The 24098-nt window shown below is 44.5% G+C and overlaps 1 protein-coding gene across 2 annotated transcripts in view; it reads left to right on the top strand.

Annotated features, from left to right (window-relative positions):
- LOC147747792 (dimethylaniline monooxygenase [N-oxide-forming] 2-like) overlaps positions 1 to 24098 on the top strand; it is a 270079-nt gene that overhangs the window by 151189 nt on the left and 94792 nt on the right. For both annotated transcript variants that reach the window (XM_086955855.1, XM_086955864.1), the window contains exon 4: positions 6922 to 7084. In XM_086955855.1, coding sequence (XP_086811981.1) covers positions 6922 to 7084 — 163 coding nt within the window. The remainder of the gene's footprint in view (positions 1 to 6921; positions 7085 to 24098) is intronic.

Here is a 24098-nt window from a genome sequence, read left to right as displayed (position 1 = left end):
GGTCAGCCGAAGGTGGATGGGGAGGGAGTTCCATGTCTTGGCTGCCAGGAAGGAGAAGGATCTGCCTCCGGCGGTGGCTTTTCGGATGCATGGCACGGCGGCGAGGGCGAGGCTAGTAGACCGTAGCTGGCGGGTGGGCGTGTAGAAGGTCAGGCGGTCGTTGAGGTACTTGGGGCCCAGGTCGTGGAGAGACTTGTGTGCGTGGGTGAGGAGCCTGAACGTGATCCTCTTGTTGACAGGGAGCCAGTGCAGGTCCCTCAGGTGGCCGGAGATGTGGCTGCGTTGGGGGATGTCCAGGATGAGTCGGGCGGAGGCGTTCTGGATGCGTTGGAGTCTTTTCTGTAGCTTGGCTGTGGTTCCAGCGTAGAGGGTGTTTCCTTAGTCCCGTCGGCTGGTGACGAGAGCCTGGGTGACCATCTTCCTGGTTTCGGTCGGGATCCATCGGAAGATCTTGCGAAGCATGCGTAGGGTGTGAAAGCATGATGAGGAGACTGCGTTGACTTGTCTGGTCATCGAGAGGGAGGAGTCCAGGATGAAGCCCAGGTTGCGTGCGTGGTCTGTTGGCTTGGGAGTGGTGCCCAGGGCTGGGAGCCACCAGGATTCCTCCCAGGCGGAGGGCGATGGTCCCAGGATGAGGACTTCCGTCTTGTCTGAGTTCAGTTTCAGGCGGCTGTTCTTCATCCACTCGGCAACGTCTTTCATCCCTTCGTGTAGGCTGGTTCTGGCGGTGTCGGGGTCTCTGGTGAGGGAGAGGATCAGCTGGGTGTCGTCGGTGTAGGAGATGATGTTGAGGTTGTGTTGGCGTGCGATGGCTGCAAGAGGTCTCATGTAGACGTTGAAGAGGGTGGAGCTGAGTGATGATCCTTGCGGTACGCCGCAGATGACTTTGGTGGCCTCGGATCAAAACGGGGGGAGGCGGACTCTCTGTGTTCTTCCAGCGAGGAATGAGATGATCCACTCCAGTGCCTTCTCTTGGATGCCGATGTTGCTGAGGCGTTGAACTAGGGTGCGTGGCAGACAGTGTCGAACGCTGCAGAGAGGTCCAGGAGGATGAGTGCCGCTGTTTCCCCGTTGTCGAGCAGGGCTCGGATGTCGTCGGTGGCTGCGATGAGGGCGGTCTCGGTGCTGTGGTTGGCTCTGAAACCGGACTGCGAGGGGTCGAGGGATCCGTTCGTCTCGAGGAAGGCGGCAAGCTGTCTGTTGACGATCTTCTCGATGACTTTGGCAGGAAAAGGGAGGAGCGAGATGGGGCGGAAGTTTTTGAGGTCGGTGGGGTCCGCTGTTGGTTTCTTTAGTAGGGCACTGAGCTCGGCAGGTGGCGGTGTTGAAGGAGGTGTTGATGATGTTCCGGAGTTGGGGTGCGATGGTGGAGTTGGCCTTGTTGAAGACGTGGTGGGGGCAGGGGTCGGTTGGAGATCCGGAGTGGATGGTGTTCATCGTGCGGGCTGTGTCTTTGGTGGTCACCGTGGTCCAGGTGCGAACGGTGGCGGGTGGGGGCGTTGGTTCGACGGTTCGGTGCGTGGATGGTGCGCCAAAGCTGTTGTGGATGTTGGCGATCCTGCGGTGGAAGAATGAGGCGAGAGAGTCGCAGAGATCTTGTGAGGGAGTGATGTCGTTGTTGCCGGTGCTGGGGTTGGAGAACTCCTTGACGATGCTGAAGACTTCCTTGCTGTCGTGGGCGTTGTTGTCTAATCGTTCCTTCAGTGATTTCTTCTTGGTGGTGCAGATGAGCTGGTGGTGCTTGCGGGTGGCGTGTTTGAGGGCGGTCATGTTGTCAGTGGTCTGGTCGAGGAGCCAGGCTTTCTCGAGGGTGCGGCAGGTCTTTTTGGAGTCCTTGAGTTCGTCGGTGAACCAGGAGGCCTTCTTGCTTCTGGGTCTGCTGGGAGGGTTCTTCAGTGGTGCGAGGTCGTCGGCGCAGGCGGTCAGCCACTGCGTGAAGTTGCGGGCTGCTTCATTGGGGTCCGTTGTGCTGACGGGTGGGTTCTGGCTGAGGGAGGTGGTGAGCTGGTCGGCGGTGATCTTGCTCCAGCCCCTGTGAGGAACCTTTTGCGGGTGGTGGTGGGTTGTGGTTCTGCTGAAGCTGAAGTGGACGCAGCTGTGGTCGGTGCAGTGGAGTCCGGTGGACTGGCTGAAGGTGATGTGCTTGCTGGATGAGAAGACGGGATCAAGCGTGTGGCCGGCATAGTGGGTGGGGGTGTTGACCAGTTGCTTGAGTCCGAGGTTGGCGAGGTTGTCAAGCAGGGCGGCAGTGTTGCGGTCCTTGTTGTTCTCCAGGTGGAAGTTGAGGTCCCCTAGGAGGATGTAGTCGGCGGAGGGGAGGGCGTGTGGGCTGATGAAGTCCGTGATGTCTTTGCTGAATTGTGTGCATGGTCCCGGGGGTCTGTAGATGAGGGTGCCTCTGAGGGTCGTCTTTGGGTCGGTGTGAATCTGGAAGTGGAGGTGCTCGGCGGCGGCAAAGGTGTTGTTGGAGTCGGTCGTGATGCGGATGGTGTTCTTGTGGACGATGGCGATGCCTCCTCCGGTCTGGTTGACGCTGTCCCTCCTGATGATCTTGTACCCGTCCGGGATGGCGATGTCGGGGGCTGAGGAGACGTTCTTCCAGGTTTCGGCAAGGAAGGCGATGTCTGGTGATGTTGTGTCGAGGAGGTTCCAGAGTTTCACGGCGTGTCTGTGGACGGAGCGGGTGTTGAGCAGGATGCACTTTGTATTCTATCAAGGTTCTCAGATATGCTTATCACCAGCAATATATGCACTAAATATTAGGAGGGCATATCATAGCTGTAGGATGATAACAATATTGTCTTACATAAGGCAAGATTTTAAAGTGTGCATATCACTGAAAGTGCATCCAAAATTGTCAATTTACTAACACACTGCTGATGTCAACGGTTTCCAGAAATGCACATCACAAACCCAACATGCCCAATATATTAAGAGTGAATATCAGTGCTAAGGCAGATAATATTGTCATGTGTTTAACAATAAGGTAAGATTTAAGGTAAGATTGTAAGGTGTTCCCATCACCAAAGGTGCGCCACAATACTAGCAATTTAATCACACCCCACCACTCCCAACTGCTGCCAAACTGCCCAGTTAGAGTACATGCAGTGTGTCTAGAAATGAAATTGGGCACCTTCCTCAACATTTGCTTTGCCTGCCGAGGACCTTGAAATGTGTCCAAGATGGCTGCCTCATGTAGAAAATGTGATTTAAACAAGACAAGAGAACCCAGGGCGCAATATGCTAAGGACCATGGGTAGGTACTTATTTTTAAAGACAGTGGTCTTTAGACGAGGGAAAATTAGAAGAGAATGAATATAGACCAAATGGAACTATATTTTTAAGGAAGTGTCCAGCCGGTGCTGAATTTTCAAACCTGCAAGGACCCCCATTGCGGACCTGCTTGCTACATTGCCAGAACTCTAAACGAGGGCATCTTCCCTGCCGATGCATTCAAGTCCAATTTTGGATTTTCCTATTGAACACAGCTTCATTTATATTGAATTTTGGGCTGAATCCCTTTCAGCCTCACCCCACCGTGTGGACAACTGTGAATGCTAACTCTTTAGGCAATTAGTCTTTGTCCTGAGGATGAACCGATATTGTTTATGGTTCGAAACGTCGTCGACCTAAATGCACTAAATGCATAGTTGATACGAATTTTTCATGCATATGTGTATGTTGTGGATTATCTGTTTTATGATTTACACTATCCAGATGACCTGTTATTGCCTACTACTTTCCCTTCTGTTTGTGTTCCCTTAGTGTGCTAGTCGGACATCGCCTGGTGTCCTGCTTCCATCACACTTATTGTTATGTGATCAATTTTATTAGGATAATAAATTGTCTGGCTGGACACTTACTTAAAAATATAGTTCCATTTGGTCTATATTCATTCTCTTCTAATTTTCCCTTGTCTAAGGACCACTGTCTTTAAAAATCATGTAGAAAATGTGACACATGACACATGACTCACAATTTAATCTGAATGCATACAATGCATTAAAGATGACATAACCATTTTCAAGCACTACGATATGTTGTATCCTGAGTCAGGGTACAACTTAAGTTCCTCGCATGGAATATTAGAAGCTTGAATATTTACAGTAAAGCTAGGAAACCTCTGGTTATAAAGACAGGCAAATATTTGATAGTGCCAAAGCACAGAAGAGTTATCTTTTTGCAGAAACTACACTGCCTACTCTAACAGAAGAGGACACCTCAGGTACTACCCTTCATATTGCATACACTCTAAGGGTTTTATTGCAATAATCCACTTCCCTATAGACTTCAAAGGTCATAGAGTGAGTGAGGGACAGGAGAAATGTTATTGTGCATGGGATCTGGCTGATCATCTGTTGACATTAGTGAGCGGCACCTCTAGTATTGACTTGGGTTACCATAACCTTTTCAAGGAAGTATTGAGGACATGCTTTGGATTCAGCGACTTCTTATCTATTTGCACCATTGACTTTCATAGTACTACAGACCTAGGAAAGGTCCAAAATGACCTCTGGCAACATTTTTGCCATTCTATAGTGGATGCACACTTACCTCATTGATACTAGTCTGACATGATGCTTTCTAAAGTCCTAATTACTGTTCTGTTCCAGCCGGAATTGCAAAATGCAAAGTGTGACTCCCTGATAAGTATGGGCGAATTTTGCGAATTCGCGTTCCGCGAATTTGCGGATTTGCGAATTCGCAATCCGCAAAATTCACGAATTCATGTGAATTTGCAGATTTTTTATTTTTGCGTGTTCGCGGGTGTTCGGTGGGAGCTTTGGGTATTCGCGGGGCGCTTTGCATGTTCCGGTTTTTTTTTTTGCCTGGTTCATCACTGCCACCCTCTTGTTTTTTATGCCCTTCTGCCCTCTGTACCAATTGTTTTTGTGCCTTTCTGCCCTCTGCCCCACTCTTGTTTGTGCCCTTTTGCCCTCTGTCACACTGGTTTCTGTGCCCTTCTGCCCTCTGCCTAACTCATGCCCTCTGTCCCACTTTGTGCCCTTCTGCCCTCAGCCATAAATCAGCTTCAACAGGAAGCACTAATAGATAAAGTAAAGCAGGTGCTCGAGTTGAAGGTCAAATTAAGTTACACAGTCATTAGTCACCCCAAGTTTGGGGTGATTAATGATTGTGTAACTGAATTTGAGCTTCAACTCTAGCACCTGCTTTACTTTATCTATTAGTGCTTCCTGTTGAAGCTGACTTTTGTAACTATTTTAGAGGCTCTGGCAGCTTGCCGGCGCCATTCTAAAATAGTTACAAAAAGTCAGCTTGAACTTTTGACCCAATCCGTTCCGCTCGCGGATTTTGCAGGAAATTTGCGAACCTCGCGGATTGCGAATTTACCGAAAATCCGCAAAATCCGCGAGCGGAACGGATTTTCCGCCCATGCTTACTCCCTGAGAAGATGCACCAATTTTTTAGACAAGGACAAGATACCTGCAATTTCAAATAGAAGTTAAAGGGCTCAACAGAGGCACCCGTAGCGTCCTCCCTAGAACGGTAGCATGCATATGACCACGCCACACACAGAGCTCTGAAGTACACATCTTTATTCTTCAGAGTGAAACCGTTAATTGTACGCAATGCATCATGAACTTTATTAATCACACCCAGACACACCCAAACGATAACATCATTATCCTTCACAGTCCATGATGGATCAGAAGGATCCCTCTACAAGATACTACAGCACCCACTGCTCTATTAATAAGTTAATTATTGCACTGCAAGCCCCAATCACATACAGTTTTTATCTACTTTATTAACCTTTTAGTGAGCATATCATATCTTCCAGTTAAGGGTTTGTTCTCTTTGTCAAAACTAAATCCTGGCAGTGCCACCGGTTTTATATATATATTATACTTCTATATCATGTATCTAATACTGGATCTACAAAAGGTTCAAGGGGGCACCTCACAAGAGGGACCAAAAGGTTCACTGATACATTAGTTACTGTGAACCCGGCTTATCATTGGGGCAGAGAAGGAGTCCTTTTTAGGTCGAGCATTCAAGGCCTCTTGTATATACTTTAGTATATAATTACATGTGTATGTAGTTTATGGGCTCTGACGATCAGCCCTAGGTCTTGTCTGCTTCCTCTTAGGGACTTTTTTTCTGTTCAACTGCCAACATTTAACTGTCTTGATAGAAACCGACCAGCAGAGGTCAGTAAAATACCAGAATCACGCTAGCATTCTCTAGATTCCAGTCCATAGAAGTTGTCTTCCACGAGCACCCATAGACAGTAATATTTTTTTCAAATCTTGTATTTTCAGTCATATAACCACCGACGGCCCTGATTTTATATTAAAAATAGAGTTTTGGACTATACCATTTCCTTCTGATAGGTAATATTTCTCTACTTGTGTTCCCATGCCTGCAGTGTCATGCAGTCTGGTGCTTACTTTCCCTCCATGTTAAAGAACACTAGATGTTTCAGCACCCAGGCTAATGTGCTGCATTGCTAAATACATTTAAGGTCGCAAAGGCGAGACTGATTGCATTCATTGCAAATGCTTGTTCTTATACGTGTGAACTATATTCTTATTTGGAAGCAAGTTCACCTTATCTACCCTTCTAGCTATGACTGACAACAACTGGACTGTGGGTGGCTGTTTAGCATTGTATGTTCATGTCCTTTGTCTTGTTGAAGACAAAACCTATGTCACTAGGTAACAAATGCGTCCCTGAGGTTATTTGGCTTTATTTGGCTATGACTCCAACACATGTTAAAACCTAAAGCATGTGATAACATTTGTTCCAGTACTACTTCGCATGTACACATGGTCAGTAACTGAAAACATAATAGATCTTACCTCTGTAATGCACCATATATAAATGAAGAGTTTATCCTGAGAGTTCCAAGTTCAGAATATTTAACAATGTGTGTTTTGTTGTCACTGAACTAAATAGACCAGAGTATGCAGCGTCAGAAAGTGCCCAGATTTCGCAGCCACCGGTCAATGGGACGTCGTCACAGAAAAGGATGGGAAGCGAGAGTCAGCCACCTTTGATGCTGTACTGGTCTGTAGCGGCCGCTTCACAAAGCCAGTTTTTCCAATCAAGTCTTTCCCTGGTAAGTGTTGATATCGATGTCAGCTCTACTGTGAAGGCGGTAACACATGCTCCTGCCCCCAAACCTGATGGGCATCAATAAGAAATCCAAAGCCTGACTCTAATGACAACCTGGCAGTTTTATTTGTGGTTTTCATTAGTCATAGATACCTGAATGGGTGTAACCTTTCTGGAAAATTTGACAGTTTATAACTTCATTCAATATTTTCTCTGTTCACTCAACAGCCTAAATAGACAATGTATCCATCCTAAATATCATACATTACATTTCAGCAGAGTCGTATTACATTGCAGAGGTGCTCAAAAGACATGTACAAATAAAGGAACAGGGACAGTAGAGAGAAAGAGCAAAGACGTATCAGAGAGCCAAAGAATTGAGTTTATAAGGTACAGCTGTTCTTTCAGTGGTGAGTCATAATAAAGATGAGTCCACGAGGGCTTATGAAAGGTGAGCAATCACTGTACATATCTAATGATCCTTGATTGTGCATTTCAAAAGTTTGAGGTACAGCAGATAAAGCAAATTGAGCCTCTTACTTGAAATTCCACAAATGGCTACATCTAAAATGTCATAACTTGAAATTTTAGATGTAGTCATCTGCGGAATTTTAAGTAGGAGGCTCAATTTGCTTCTCAACGAGTGGGAGCTTCCTCCATTGAGAGTTTCATGTGAAAGGAAAGGGTGATAACCTTGTAGATGCTGTAGATGAGCTTGAACGGAGTGATATGCCATGCTTTAGATGAAACAGTCAAGGACACCTAACAGTGGACATAGCCAATCAATGGGAAGAAGGAATTATAAATAAGGCTCCCGGTTTTCCGTTTAAACGGATTTTTACATATAAATGCAGAAGGAAAAATATTTTTCCTTTGTCTGCATTTATATATATAAAACAGAAAAATGTCAATAAATAGGGTTAACTTTGTTGTGGTCTTCCAGACCAGTCTGTCTGAGCGCAGGCGGGGAGAGGGCTCAGCCGAGTCAATGTAAAGGTCGATGTTAAGGGGCCATTAGGCCTCCTTTTGTTTAAGTATCCTGCCTTTCAGCAAAGGTGCGGCGGGATGCACACTGTGGCGTCACTAGGGTTGGTGTCACACTCGTGGTGTCACCCCCTCATGACTTTTAGCACCACACAGACTTCTAGGCGTCAAGAGGAGGCAATGTTACATGGATACTAGGGGCCACAGCCACTGTCTGGCAAAATATGATCGCTGGAGAATCACCTTGGTCGGACTCTGCCCTCATAGGGGCAGTCAGGTCGCCAGTTACCTCATGCTAATGACGCAGATAATGTGATCAACAATCTATTATTAATAATACTATTAAGACTGGGACAGTCAATACATCCCAGGTCTGTTTTGTCCTATGAATAATAGGCGCTGTTTGGAATCTTATAGGAAATGACATTTCGAAAAAACACAGCAAAGAATTCCCCTTCCTGTATTTCCACTAGTGCACTCATACATACAGAGTAGACACACACAGGCTGAGCAGCTAAAGTGAAGAAACATAGGTAATGAAACATCATGTGAGAATACTACACACACCAAGTGCGGTGGGCACAGTTTAACTAATGTTCTCCTTGCCATGTTCGATATGTAGTGCTTTCTCTAATTCAGTTTCATTCTGCAGTGTCACCTTCTCTCACTCCGGTTTCTCCATGGGGGTCTCAGACCAACATATCCTTCAGTGACACTGAAATAGGGGCACAACTAGAGTGAAATTTCGGGATGGGGGGCTAATAAAAATTTCGGGGGGGGGCACTTGTTCCAGCAATTGGCAGACTGAAGATGCAGGGGCTCTAAGAAGGGGTAAAAGAACAACAAAGCCTCGAAAAAAGTAAATGGTCTTCTAAAGACCTGTGAAGTACTCTGGTGCTTCTCATCCCGGGCTGTGTCAGCCTGACACACATGACGGAAGGGGGGTGGGGGGGTCAGAAGCCCTATTGAGGCCAATGGGCGTTGCGCGCCTGCACTGAAATAAGTTTCTCATCTGAAAGTGAGTTTAGATTACTGGTTACTGAGAGGTCACTTACCTATCTTTGCGCCCAGAAACAGTTTCTTCACTGTTACTCAATCTTAGAATGCAGGTGAAATCAGCAAATGTGAATCATCAGTCCAAAGGTTCAAAATGAGCCTTTATGTTGACATTTCTATGTTTTTATGAAGAAGACTGCTTTTAGCACTGCTAGGTCAGTGACAAGACAATATGCATGCGTACCAATGGCAAAGAATGATTGTATCCAGCCTAAAACTAAATTATTTCACCTCTAGTCAAATAATATTGTTTTCCTGGTTGTTTTTGTGACCACCACGGAAAGTCATGCTATTCACAATCCCTGATTTTGTGAGTTAGTTCCGGAATACCTTGCTACTGGATAACAAAGCGCTTCATTGCCTTGTCAAGGGTAGTAAGAGCTATATAAATGCAATTAAAATACAATACAATAAATCATGTGTAAATCAATGCATAGGATGCATTACATAAGACAGCAAGGCATACAAGGCTCTTCATAGCTCACTGTCTTATATTAGAAGGTTTGCAATTTATTAATAGCAAGTAACAAAAGGATCTCTTTGTTAAAATCAGTAACCCATCTACCCATCTGCATAAAACTATCTGAATTTATAACAACCAAGCGTGCATTGCCTTTTTAAATAAATGTGAATAAATACTAGCTACCGTGCTTTTTTTTGCTCGCAACAAAATAAATATGGATAAATATAGGAAAAATGAACAAAAAATAAATATGGATAAATACAGACGGAAATGTTAAAAAAATAAATACCATAAAAGCGGGAGCCCTAATTATAAAGCAAATGGCTTGAGGATGGTAGTCATTAGCAGCTTGACTAGTAGGATGGTAGCACATGGGCAGAGATAGGCTCTTGTATTGACAATTTGTTCGTAGTATAGAGCCAGTAGCAAATTCATATCCCTCCCAATCTTTGCCTCACTTTTATATCTTTGGGGAACCTATTACATTCAATCCAAGACTAGTAAGGTTAAATCTAGGAGAAATATTTATTCAGAACTCCCCAGTACCCTTGATAGCCATCAATTCATCAAGTACTGTTTTCTTTCTGTCACCAGCCCCTGCTTTCCATTCTAGAACCTACTACCTCATGCTGCCTGATATAACTAATGCAGGTACAAACACCACCAATCTAAACAGTTCATAAACTCAACACAACCAAAGTCCGATTTGACTCCTGGAAAATAGATTAAAACATGGGGTTCTTACCCCTGGTGTCCACCCCTACAGACATCTGGAGAGGTTGAGAGGGCCCCTTCTGCAAGACATTGCTTAAGTGCTTTGTGTGGATAAGCATATTTTGCCCAGGCTGGGCTGTGACTACGTGGCAGCTGTGTGTATGTGCTTTAGCCCACAATACAGAGTAGTGCCAGGACCCAAGAGAATGCCCTAAGGGAGCAGTCTGCCTAAGCCTGCATTCAGTGTTGTTGCTCTTTCTCAGTGCCCATCTTCACTTGGGAATCGATTGCCTACTATACCTTACGTATATGAGAATGCCAACAGTGTCCACTAGGAATACGATAAAATACATTCTTGCAACACTCTACCAGTGCTACCACACGGGAACCAAACAGGAGCTTCAACAGCCTAAACTATTCTTTTTACAGCTGCTTCATTGTGATTTGGCAAGACCCTCATTAAATAAGCTTCCCATTTCTGTTCTTTGTTATTCTGATTTTGCTAAGAACCACCACATTGTCCTTGATTTAGGATCCTGCTTATGTGAAATATGACATCCAGCATTGGCCTCACTTACCTCACCCTATGTAATACTCTCAGACAAACTGCACATGCTAGCCTCCAATGGCAGATGGCAATGACAGTATTCACCATGTTTTTCAGGCAACACCTTTAAACATATTTGATGCTCAGGCAGGGGGAACATGAAAGGAGAAGTGGACTTAGCAAGTGGGGAACTATCTACATGCTACAGCGGATAGCTATTACTATGCTCATGTATGCAACTTGTCATCTATTTAGTGAGTGAAGAAGTTGAACACCTGTCCATATCTTTCCTGACATACAAAATGAAGACATGCACACTAATAAAAGAGAGCAAGAAGAAGCATTTTGATCTTCAGTGCAACATAGAAAAAATAATGTTTCACGTTCAAGACGAGCTGTCTAATTCCACCAGAGTCAGTGGATGGCTGGACCACACGTCTGAGCCAACTAATGACATTCTACTACTTTTCACTCTTCAACATTGACAGTCCTCCCAAAAGATAATATTCAAAGAACTGCCAATGCCCCTAAAGATCTTTATCATATTACATATAGATACAACAACGGATGCTCTTGTAGTGGAGATGGAAACATGTTGTGACACAAAATGCAAGCAACCACTGCAGATGGTACACTTAAGTGTGATCACACAAGTCCATGGATGGTAAAAAAAAATGACAGGCTGATCTTTTGCTTTGGGCTTCAGATGCAGCATACTGATTTTGGTCCTCCTGAAAAGTCTAAAGATGTTACAGTTGTCAAACCCTTTGCAAAGATATTGAGTCAGCAATCCATAAAAATCAATACCACCATAGGATAACAGAAGGGAGAGAAGAGAAAGCGGACAACCTCACGAAATAGGGAAGAAAAGGAAGTTGATGGAAAAGCATTCAGTTGCTCTGATCAGGGTGCTAAGCACCAAGAGTGCATACCAACCCTGAAACCGCAGCCATGCATCCCTCCTCTCTACAGGACCACCATGGAATGCTGGAAGCAGTGCTCTCAGTCAGGGTTCTCCAAAGTAAGTCCTGGAGGGCCGTATCCATGCTAGATTTTTAAGATTGCTACATTTATCCAAATGTGGATATGCAAAAAATCTAGCATGGCTCCGGCCCTCTCCTCACCCTTCCTTCCCCGATGACACTGTGTTGCCAGGTAGTATTGTCCGGGTTGGGACTGGGTGGTGAGAGTAATTGAGTGGCTGGAAGAACTCTTCTGAGAATGAGCATGAGTGGGTCGAGAGACAACGTGAACCCCCTAAGCTATGCAGATTAGAACTGGGCTGGTGCCTGAAGGCCCTTGCAGACCCCTTAGGTGTGACCGACTATTGCCTTCAGCCCGTCCCTGCTCCGCATCTTGTGGGTGAACTTCTCAAGTGGCTGCCAAACCCCTTTTGATGACTCCCTCCTATTTAATCCTGCTACCTACCCATGCCTGCTTCCATGGTACCCTGACGAAGAGTGAATTTGACTGCATGCAGCCTAGTGCCCGAGGAGAGGAGGGAGTGTCTCCAGTCAGGGGGTGTAGGATATTCAAGGTGAGTTAGAGTGTGGAGGGAGGCTTGGTGCCATTGGGTCTGTGACGGGTTACCAATTGACCTCCTGGGCGTTGGTTGCACTGCATTAGGGTGCTGGGTGTGTATTTGTATGAATGCATTCTGTGTGGACTTGCCTGATATACATTGCACCACATAGTGGTGTGGAGTGAGTGTGTGTATGGGCTGACTGTAGGTGAACCACCTGTGATTCACAACACTAGCCAGCGGTTTGCCTTATACATTGATTACTCACTAGGAAAGCATTACATCTGACATTGGTTTTACCCGTGTGACCTCGGTCTGTGGTGCTGCTGAAAAGTGCTATAGTTTTGTCTATGTACATATCTCTGATATTGTTGTGACCCACAGGAAAAGTTTTTTTTTCTTTTTACTAAGCAAAGCAAAAGGGAGATACTTTTACAAACAGTTATCATCAGGATATTGCGTTAAACATTGTACATTTACTGAACCAATTTTAAATTACCTATAAACCAACAAGGATCAGAATGTCAAGACATAATAAAAATCAATATGAAATGTCGATAAAGGAGCCAGATCTTAAACTTCTTACAACTATATACATTTTACTATTAAAATACTAAAGTGCTTAGTGCTACAGTAGACAGGGGGGATCCCCGTGCACTATTAGAAGTGCAAAAAAGTGCCAAAGTGCTATAGTGCTTTTTAAAGTTCTTTCTCAGCACATAAAAAGTGCATCGTGCTAAACCATCAAAGTAGTATAGTGCAAGAACTAGAACATTTCTAGAAACACTATGATTTCTAAATTCTTAAAATGCTTTGAGACAGCCTCAAATTTTCTTGTTGCTTCTATCCTCATAGCATATGCTTTTTCAAATCCCATAATACGTTGCATTTTATTTATCCGCTTCAAGTAGGAGGGAGCATCTTCCGACCTCCAATTCTGGAGGGTTAAGGAGCAGGCAACCAAAGAACTGATCGCAATAAAAGTCGCTTCTGATTTTTTCAAGTCTCCCCTTACTCTATAAATGCCAAAGAAGGCTACCACATCTTCAGGTTCTACCTTTTTTTGGATTGCCTGGCTTATAGCCAAGAAAATCTTCACTCAGAAAAGCTCTATTTTTGTACATGGAAAAAAGTATGGAGACAGTCCCTTCTCCCCCCAGAATGGCAACGGAAACATTTATTTTCTACTCCCGGATATCTTTTACTAAGGGATTGGGGGGTGTAATATGCCAACCAATGGGACAGGAAGGCCATCCTTTTAAAGTTGGCAGCTCTTAATGCCTTACTGCCCAGCTGAGATATTAACTGCTACTCCTGACTAGGCAGCGTGCAATCAGTTTCATGTGCCACTCTTCCTAAAAATCTCTCGACCACAGGGGACACATTGAGTTTCGTCAGCTGCGAATACCAGTTTCCTAACCCCTTTAATTTGGCTCGAAAAAGGAAATAGAAGGGGTGGTAGAAATGCACGCTGCAGGCTTGTTTCCGGTCCAGGGAAGACATGGCTTGGCAGTTCGGGCTGGACTGTTCCCAGAGGCACAGGGTCAGACTGATTTGCATATAGCCATGTCTGAACTGGGGTGGCAGAGTGGGCTAAAGAACGGTGATGGATTAAACCCAGATCTTTTGACTGGGTGTGAGTGTTTGATTGATTCAGATGCTCCGTTCATCACCACCCCCTTTTGTACCGCTTTTGGCCGCCATAAGTGTGGCAGCGTATGCTCAGACGTGAGTCCCTTGCTCACTTTGCCACTGGATTCAAGCAAGCAAGGCTGAAGACGGCTGGAATGCCAGAAACCGGTCCTCGGAAGCTTGTTTCCGGTCCAGGGAAGACTTGGCTTGGCAGTTCAGGCTGGACTGTTCCCATGAGGCACAGGGTCAGACTGATTTGCATATAGCCATGTCTGAACTGGGGTGGCAGAGTGGGCTAAAGAACGGTGATGGATTAAACCCAGATCTTTTGACTTGGTGTGAGTGTTTGATTGATTCAGATGCTCCGTCCATCACCACCCCCTTTTGTACCGCTTTTGGCTGCCATAAGTGTGGCAGGGTATGCTCAGACGTGAGTCCCTTGCTCACTTTGCCACTGGATTCAAGCAAGCAAGGCTGAAGACGGCTGGAATGCCAGAAACCGGTCCTCGGAAGCTTGATTCCGGTCCAGGTAAGACATGGCTTTGCAGTTCGGGCTGGACTGTTCCCATGAGGCACAGGGTCAGACTAATTTGCATATAGCCATGTCTGAACTGGGGTGGCAGAGTGGGCTAAAGAACGGTGATGGATTAAACCCAGATCTTTTGACTGGGTGTGAGTGTTTGATTGATTCAGATGCTTCATCCCTCACCACCCCCTTTTGTACTGCTTTTGGCCGCCATAAGTGTGGCAGGGTGTGCTCAGACGTGAGTCCCTTGCTCACTTTGCCACAGGATTCAAGCAAGCAAGGCTGAAGACGGCTGGAATGCCATAAACCGGTCCTCGGAAGCTTGTTTCCGGTCCAGGGAAGACATGGCTTGGCAGTTCGGGCTGGACTGTTCCCATGAGGCACAGGGTCAGACTGATTTGCATATAGCCATGTCTGAACTGGGGTGGCAGAGTGGGCTAAAGAACGGTGATGGATTAAACCCAGATCCTTTGACTGGGTGTGAGTGTTTGATTGATTCAGATGCTCTGTCCATCACCACACCCTTTTGTACCGCAAGGGGGCAAGGAGGCAAGGAGGCAAGGAGGCACAGAAATGTGGAAAATAAGAGCCTGGAACTGAGGCAAAAGAAAAAAGAAAGAGGGGGTAGAGAGGAAAAAATGGGGAAACCTCTTAAACAAATTCACCCAGTGGCTAAAGTTGATTCAGCGACCGGGCTAAAGGCAAAAACACACCAAGCACAGGCTAAAGCACTATCTTCAGTGATGAGAGCAGAGTAGCCAGGCAATCATCCAGGTCTCAACCTAAGCTTGAAAAGCTCCGAAGAGGAGCTTCCGGGATCCGATCTTGGAAAATGGAGTAGTAGAGATGCAGAAGCAAATAAATGGCGCACAGACTGCAGAGATAAAACAGGCAACGGAGCCCACAATAGATTCCAACAAAGATGATGTGCAAGGCGCTAAAGACTTTCCACTATTTCTAAAGAATCTCATAAAAACAAGCGTCCAAAGACAAAACACCACAACACCTGCGTTCTAACTATAATTATAGTTGGGGAAGCAGGATGACATTGTAAATCATATTTAATTCTGCCTTAATACCCCACGCTGTTACAAATCCATTTTTCACTTTTTTAGAACGCAGGTGTTGTGGTGTTTTGTCTTTGGACACTTGTTTTTGTGAGTTTGTCTTTGCGTGCATTAGTGTGAGTGTGAGTTGAATCAGGTTTCGAGTCAGATTACGAGTATGCATGAGGTTGTTGAATTGAATTTTATTGTCATTCATGTGTCTCGTTCTGTTTTTCCTTAATTAATGTTGTTGTCACACATATTGAAAATAATGTTTTGTATTCTGTCTTTCATGAAAATTTGAAAATAAAAATTAAGTTTGAAGGATTCAAACCACTTCAGGACTACAAATTGATCTTTTGAGTCTTTGACAAAGTTGTCTAGTACATTGGGTCTCAGTATTGGCACTTGTTTTGGTTGTTGAACACCCCCCAATCAGCACTAGGTTGCCGCAAGACCAGCCTTAAGTCCCTCAATCCACAATCCCTACTGCCCCTCAAGAAAAACGGACTAACGCAGCCCATCCCCCACTCCTCCATCCTAGACCACAACCCAATCAGACTCCACAACCCAATCAGACATCCTAATTAGTGCCAAAAACCAACACAACCATATCATCTCTTCTCCCCGCCAAGGAGACAATAGCCAGAAGCAACACCCACCCACTCAGGAAGGGTCACACTGCCGCCTCACCCGTATCGAAAACCAAATCGACATTATAATACAAGGCCTGAATCTTATCCTCACCAACCTCTCGACACTCCACAACCCTCCCCCTGACACCCACTCTACCACCTTCTCCTACACCCCCACTCACCCCAGGCCAACCGAATAATCACTCTCAACCAACACACACGCCTCCTCCTCGTCCGAGGCCTGGAGACCTAACAGAGCGGTGAAAGCCATGTCCTCGGAAAAGGCCCTCGAGCTGGCCACCTCCTACACAATCCCCACCACTCACCCCCCTCAATTCACTATCCAGGTAATCACCGGTTTCAGAAATGATCATCCCCTCCCAAAACCCCCCAGACCCCCAGCTCCCTAATCACCATCCCTACCGAACCAATAAAAAAAGACTCTCCCCGGACCAACTGCATGCTCATAAACTGCCACAAAACACTCTACAGAGCTAGCAGAATCCATCCTCAACCTTAACATAGGCGTAGCCTTCATCGCCGAGACCTGGCTAAATGACTCTTCCCCACCTATCCTAGACATGCTCATCCCTCCGGGCTTCTCCATCATCAATAAAGATAGGAAGGACCAAAAAGCCGGAGGCATGGCAATTATCCACAACAACAACCTATCAGTGGTTGAAACCGATACCTTTAATTACAACTCCTTTGAATGTCTTACGACCAACATCAAAACAACCAACAAAAATCTACTGCAATGCCACCTTCTATATCATCCCCCTGGTAACAACGCAATGTTCACTGAACAACTATAAGACCTGATCGCCCATTGCTCTCTCAGAGAGTCCAACAGCCTCATTCTAGGTGATCTTAACCTCCACTGGAACAATGAGAACCGTGCCACAATACAATCCCTAAACGAACTTCTACACTCCAACAACCTTACCCAACACTGCTCAAAAGAAACCCACAACAAAGGGGCAATCCTGGACGCCATCATCGCCCAACATGAGGCAATTTCTATAGACCACATCCTTCCGGTACATTGGTCAGACCATCACCTAATCCTATTCGACCCCACGCAACCGATCCTGTGCCAACCACCCATCGCAGTCCCCCTTAAATGGACTATGATCCTATCACAGATCAACACAGATGAACTAGAAGAAAGAATAGCCTCCACCCTGCCAATCTCCTCGGAAGGCCTCTCAACTACTGAACTCACCTTTCACTACAACACTACCACATCCGCCATCCGCCATCCTAGACCAATTGACACCCCTAAAACAGAAAAAACCTAGGAACAACCCATCTAGAACCTGGTTTAACAAGGACATCAACGAGGAAAGAAGACACCTCAGAGCCACAGAACGTCATTGGAGAAAGAACCTCTCCTCCAGCCATTGCGAGGAACTCAGAGCAGCAAGTAGAAGGTACAAGAAGCATATCAATAGAGAAAAAACAAACTTCTTCTGCAATGCGCTGGACAACTCAAAAAACAGACCACGAGAACTCTTTGACATCATCAAAAAACAAACATCAAAGCCATATACTATCCATGCGCAGCCCTCCAAAACCCTATGTGATAACTTTGCCACCTTCTTTAACGAAAAAATCTCCAAGATCGAACTATCTCTCGACATCAACCCCCTTTCGCATGGCAACAACGACCTAACAGCAACCAAAACCACCCCTAGAGATCCTACCACTATCGCCTGGTCCTCCTTCGACCACATCCACGAAGCAGAGATCCTCAATCTAATCTCATCCTCCAAACCCTCATCCCACAACCTTGATCCCATCCCCTCCCAAATGGCCAAAGATCTGAAACTCACCCTTGCTCCACTCTGGTGTGAAATCATCAACAGCTCCTTAAAAACTGCCATCCTCCCTGACTGCCTCAAAATTGGCCAGGTTACACCTCTTCTGAAGGAACCAGGCCTAGACACTAACAACCTTAACAACTTTAGACCAGTCTCCAGTCTGCCCTTCCTAGCCAAAATCCTAGAAGAATGTGTGCTACGCCAACTAAACAACCAGATCGACAACATTAATCTTCTAGACCATAACCAATCAGGCTTCAGAAAAGGCTATAGCACCGAAACCGCAATCCTGAACATAGTGGATGACATCCGCAACTCCCTTGATTCAGATCACTGTCGCCTAGTCATCCTCCTAGACCTGTCAGCGGCCTTTGACACAGTAGACCATGGGCTGCTCATCAAGGCCCTCAAAGAACGGGTAGGCACGGACGATGTGGTCCTTCAATGGTTCTCCTCCTTCTTTCAGAATCGCTTCCAAAGAGTTAAAATCAAATCCTTCACATCTGACCCTCTCCCCGTGACCAGAGGTGTCCACCAAGGATCTGTTCTCTCTTCTCAACTGTTCAACATATATATGGTACCCCTCACCACCATACTGAAAGAAGCCAACATCCATTTCCATCTCTATGCCGACGACACACAGATCTACATAGAAACCTCCTCCTTTAATGACATTCTAAGGCTCAACAACACTCTCAGAGAAGTCAAAGACTGGCTAGCGACGAATCACCTTAAACTCAATCAAGGAAAAACTGAGATCCTCCTCATCTCTAACAAGGAGGATAACCCGCAAATCATTGAATGGGTGAAAGCTATCGATGCCCTCAACGGAAATCTCACCCTGACTAACTCGGTAAAATCACTTGGAATCTCTCTTGACCACAAACTATCAATGACGAACCACATCAAGAACTTCGCTAAGAGCGCCTTCCTCAATCTGAACCTCCTCAATAAAATCAAACCGCACATTCCGCCGAGAGATCTCAAGCAAGCCACTCAATCGCTGGTGCTGTCCAGACTGGACTATGGAATCGCAACCCTCTCAGGCACAGCTCTATGCCACCTAGCGCCACTCAAAACTACCCTGAATGCAGCTGCCAGAATGGTCTCCGGTGCAAAGAAATTTGAACACATATCTCCCGCACTGAGAGATCTAAAATGGCTACCAGTGGAAATGCGCGCTAGCTTCAGAACGGTCTGCCTTGCACACAAAGCCTTGCACATAGGGAAACCAGAATACTTAGCCTCTAAGCTCAAGAAAGCTGGTCAATCCAGAAGTGTCAGAAGTTCAAACTCCCTCCTACTCATCCCCCCGAAAACCCGGAAATAAAAAACTGCAGCCCGCTCTTTTGCAAGCAACGCTCCTAAAATCTGGAACTCCATCCCTGTGGACATCAGAACTACCCCTTCCTTTCCAGAATTCAAGAGCCGACTAAAAATCCTCTAACTTAACCGTGCATTCCCGAACTCAATTACGTAACCAACACGCCACTGCCTGGCAGCGACCTGTCATCACCTACCCACGCCCTCACACGTCCCGTCTCTCTAACCCGCAACCCGGGCGCTTCATCGCTAAGAAAGAAGTCCAATAATAACTTTGACTATACATCAAGAATGCTATGAACCGAAAACACCTCCGGACCGCTCTACCTCAACAGCACAACCTGAACCTCTGACTACCTCAAAGTCGCTACCTCAAAGTCGCCCCTCAGGCGCAAAACAATTTTTTAATCTGTGAACATATATGAATCTTTTTTTTGCTTTATTATTCTATACCTGTCTTCTCCACATCCACTGTAAAGCGCTCCGATACCCTCGGGTCTGGCCACCGCTAGAGAAAACTTCTAAAATAAAAAAAATATTAAAATAATTTATTAGATCACTGGCGTAAAAGTAATCAGTTAGCCAGTAAATATACATATTTCTCTCGCTAATTTAAATCGGCCTCTCGAATTGATTATTTTCTTGTTTCTCGATCACTGAATTATATGGGTACTGAAATAGGGGCGAACACATTTTTTGACCACTTTTGTGTGAAACTTGAGCTGGCAATAGAAGAGGGAAGGAGGATAAGATCTAGGTGGCAGTGGACAGCAGAGACAAGAGAATTGATTGCAGAGTATTTTAGGATTAATGAAGGAACAGCAGATTTATTTTTTGTGTGGGGGGTTCAAGTCAACATTACGGGGGAAGATAGTTGCCTTTTCCGCTGCCCAGTCCAAAAAACAACGTGCAAAAATTAGGAAACGTAAGCAGGCAATGGATAGGGCCCTGAGGCTGCGAAATACCACTATACAGGGGGGGAGGGAAGGTGGGGGTCAGATCATAAAGGCAAAACAGGTATTAAGGGAATGTATTTTTCTAGAAGAAATAAATAGCTCTAGGACCTATCAACAGCGGGTATACGAGGACAGTCAAATGGTTGGGAAACTGCTAGCTGGGGCCATTAAAAACAAACAGGAGACTGCCCTTATTTCTGAAATCAAAGATCCAAAGACCAATGTTCTGAAAACTGATAAGGATTGCATAGCTCAGATTTTTATGGAGCCCTATCAACAACTCTATACCACTCATGATGAAGTTGAACTGGACTTAATCCAGGAATACTTGGAGAAGATAAGTATCCCCAGCTTGTCTGAGTTCCTTAGGCAACAAATACAACTTGACATATCAGAAGAGGAGTCTTTAATCGTTCTAAAATCAATTCCCGGCGCAAAAGCGTGTGGTAACGATGGGCTCCCCATAGAATTCTATATGACCTCCTCTAAGGAAGTGATCCCCTTTTTTACAAGACCGTTTAATCACATTAAGAAGGGGGCAGTGTTCCCGTTAGTTTGAAAGAATCTGTGTTTGTAAGCTTTATTAAGAAGGGCAAAAAGCATAAAGACGTAAATTCTTATAGGCCGATTAGTATCCTAAATGTCGATTATAAAATTCTTATGAAGGTTTGAGCCCAACGCTTTATTCCACTCGCACAGGAACTGATACATAAAGACCAGTTAGGATTTGTTGCTGGAAGGTCAATGTCCTTGAATACCGGATTTGTAATTCAAGCACTTGACTTTTTTAGGAATAATTCAACACCCCTCACCAAATATGATGGTAGATGCCGAAAAGGCGTTTGACCTGGTCAACTGGGATGCTCTTTTTTTTGGGTCTGTGCACATTTGGGGCTCCCAACCAGGTGATAGATATGTTTAAAAACATAATATTAGGGTGCCTAGGCGCAGGTGGTCATTAATGGAAATCAAATAGGGACAATGAACATTAATCGTGGGACCAGACAAGGGTGCCTGATGTCCCCCTTGTTGTTCACCTTTTTTATTGAGCCCTGGTGAGCATACGTGACTATGAGGAAATCGGAGCCCCAATACCAGATATGGCAAAGCTAAAACTATTCGCTGATGATATTATTCCATATTTAAGTCCGGAGAGACCGAATCTGGACCGTGTGCTATTAGAATTTAGCCAATTTGAAAGGATTGGGGGCTACAAAATAAATATAAAACCGAGATTTTAGTGTTAAATACGTACTTGGAGTTTCTCCCATCAAACCTTAAACACCAGGCGTTCAGTACGGAACCAATATGTTACCTGGAAATATATGCCTCTCGTCAGTATGAAAAAGTATTTCGACTACACTACCTAGTAATGCAGAACAAAATCAAAATATTGCTTGATAAATGGTCAATTTTACGTTTAATGCTAATAGGCCATGTAGCCCTTATAAAAATGTCCATACTTCCGTTATTAGTATTTCTTTTTATTAACATCCCCTTTAAAATTAATGCAACATTTTTTAAAGAGCTGGAATCAATGTTTAGAGAATTTGTCTGGAGTAAAAAGGCCTCCAGGGTCAAGCAGTCAATACTCCAGTTAGACATTAAACAGGGTGGACTAGCATTGCCTAGAATGCAAACCTATTACAATGCATCGATTTTAGATCTCGCAGTGCGCTTACTGGAACCAAAGGGATTCATAGATACATTTTTCTTTGAAAAAATGGTACAGGAATCAGGCTCGCAGATACCAACATTCTTAAAAATAGCTAAACTGCTGAAAAGAACTAGATATAAGACGCTTCAGGATTTTGCTTTTAGATTGAATTTTTTTTTTAAAGCTGCGAGCCAAAGTACTACTACTATTGTTATAATAGTATTTATTAAATACAATAGTTAAATTAAATAATTTTAGTATTTAAATGAAATAAATATAAATAATAATTATTTTTCTGTGTGACAAGTATGGTGTTGCTGCTCCCTCGCCAAGCAGCACCAATGCCTTGTAATGGGTGCTGAAGCTCGTTAACACATATTCCTGCAATTTCATTGATAGTTTTGATTCAAGAAATATGCTGTCTCTCCACAAATATCACTGGTTTATTTGTTATTAAGTAACGCATATCGACTTAGCAGCCTTCCTCAGAACAACTTGCCCTATTCGCTCACTCAAAACATATAGAAAACATTCAGTGGTGACAGGAAACATACTATCTCAAAGCTCCCTACAGTCTTTCTTCTGTTTGTTACAGAATCAACTCATTGGGAATGAAGCAAATACTATTGTGCATGCATCTCAGCAGAGGACGTGGGTACTGTCATTGCTTCGCATTGTCCAGCCAGAAAAGTGATACCAAACGATAAAAAGCAACTGCGTATCTGTATTGACATGCAACATGAAGCTTATACATCTCACAACAATTATCAAAGTGGTCAGATTTCATACATGCATATTGAAAAATGAATCCCCTGATGGGTCCAGCTGCATATTTATGTTTCGGATTTTGCACCATTATTTTCATTAATCAATTAACAATTTGGTGCAAGAAGGCCTCCTACAGAAAAACCTGTTTTCTAATAACCTCCCAAATTGACTCAATGTTGCCGCTAATGGCTTGATTTAAGGCCCTCCGATAAATAAGGGCCAGTGAGCTGATGCAGCTAAAAGAAGCATTCCAAGAAGCAAAGAATGGGATAATGCATTAGATAGTGGGACATGAAAAACTGTTTGGTATAGCATTAGAATGCAGATAAAACAGGAGCCCATTCAATAACATAATGGGCCGCAAACTCCTCTTCCTTATTAAATCCCCTTGAGTGTTTAGTTCCTATTTCAAATAGACGTGACTCCAGTCATCTTAACTCTCACCCCCGTTTTTTCGAGGCTCAATTCTGTCCATAGCAAAAGATGCCAATATGCCAGGAGCACCATCATGCGATTCACTAAAGTGAGGGGCTTCAGGGTAAGTGAAGTTATTGTTCTTAATTGCCTTATCGCTATATTTAAATGTGAGTTTAAACCTAACATTTTAAACACTGAAATTCAACCTTAAGAATTATTTAAAGTAATTATAACTCGGCAATCAATGATCTTAGTTCCGTTGTCATTAGTGTTGTTATTAATGGCGCCATAGAACATGTAATCAGTGTTGTGATTAGTGAGGTTATTGGCAGTGCATGGCAAGAACACAAGTTATAGTTACTTGAAATAACTATAACCCTTAGAATTCAGTGTCTTTTTTTAGTTTAAAACATTATGTTTATACTGAGGTTTCCACCTAGCTATAATGCCACTTTACCCCAAATGTTTTGTACATTTTTGAGTTTAAAAAAATGCAAAGTAAGATATTATTTCCATACCTAACTTACACCACTTTAATGTTTGTTTTTGTCAGTGAATTTCTAGTTTTTTAACATAAGGTAATATTTTATTAACATAGGTAACACAAACCCCTGACGTCCTTGGCCGAGAGCCATGCATGGCTCATTGTTGGCCACCGGGCCTGGCTACATGAGCAAACAGCCTATCAGAGCACAGGTGCGAGTCAATCAATGGGAAAAGAAGCCCTCTCAGACAACTAGATCGCTCAATTATTTGAAATTGAGTGTTTGCAGGTGTCAGATTCCACGACGCCCAAGCACTGCAGGAACGTAGCATGCACCAGTCCCCTTCCCCAGCCCACAGGACACCCACAGGAATAACTCTATGGGTGCACCGGTAGACCTGAAAAGAGGGTGGTAAGTTGAAAAGACACCAAGTCTTCCACCCTTGTTGGTACTGGGACCCGGCT

This window comes from Lissotriton vulgaris, chromosome 1_1 (assembly GCF_964263255.1).
Source record: "Lissotriton vulgaris chromosome 1_1, aLisVul1.2, whole genome shotgun sequence".
In the NCBI taxonomy this organism is placed as follows: domain Eukaryota; kingdom Metazoa; phylum Chordata; class Amphibia; order Caudata; family Salamandridae; genus Lissotriton; species Lissotriton vulgaris.
Note: the sequence above shows the minus strand (reverse complement) of the source record. Positions and strands in the feature narration are given on the sequence as shown.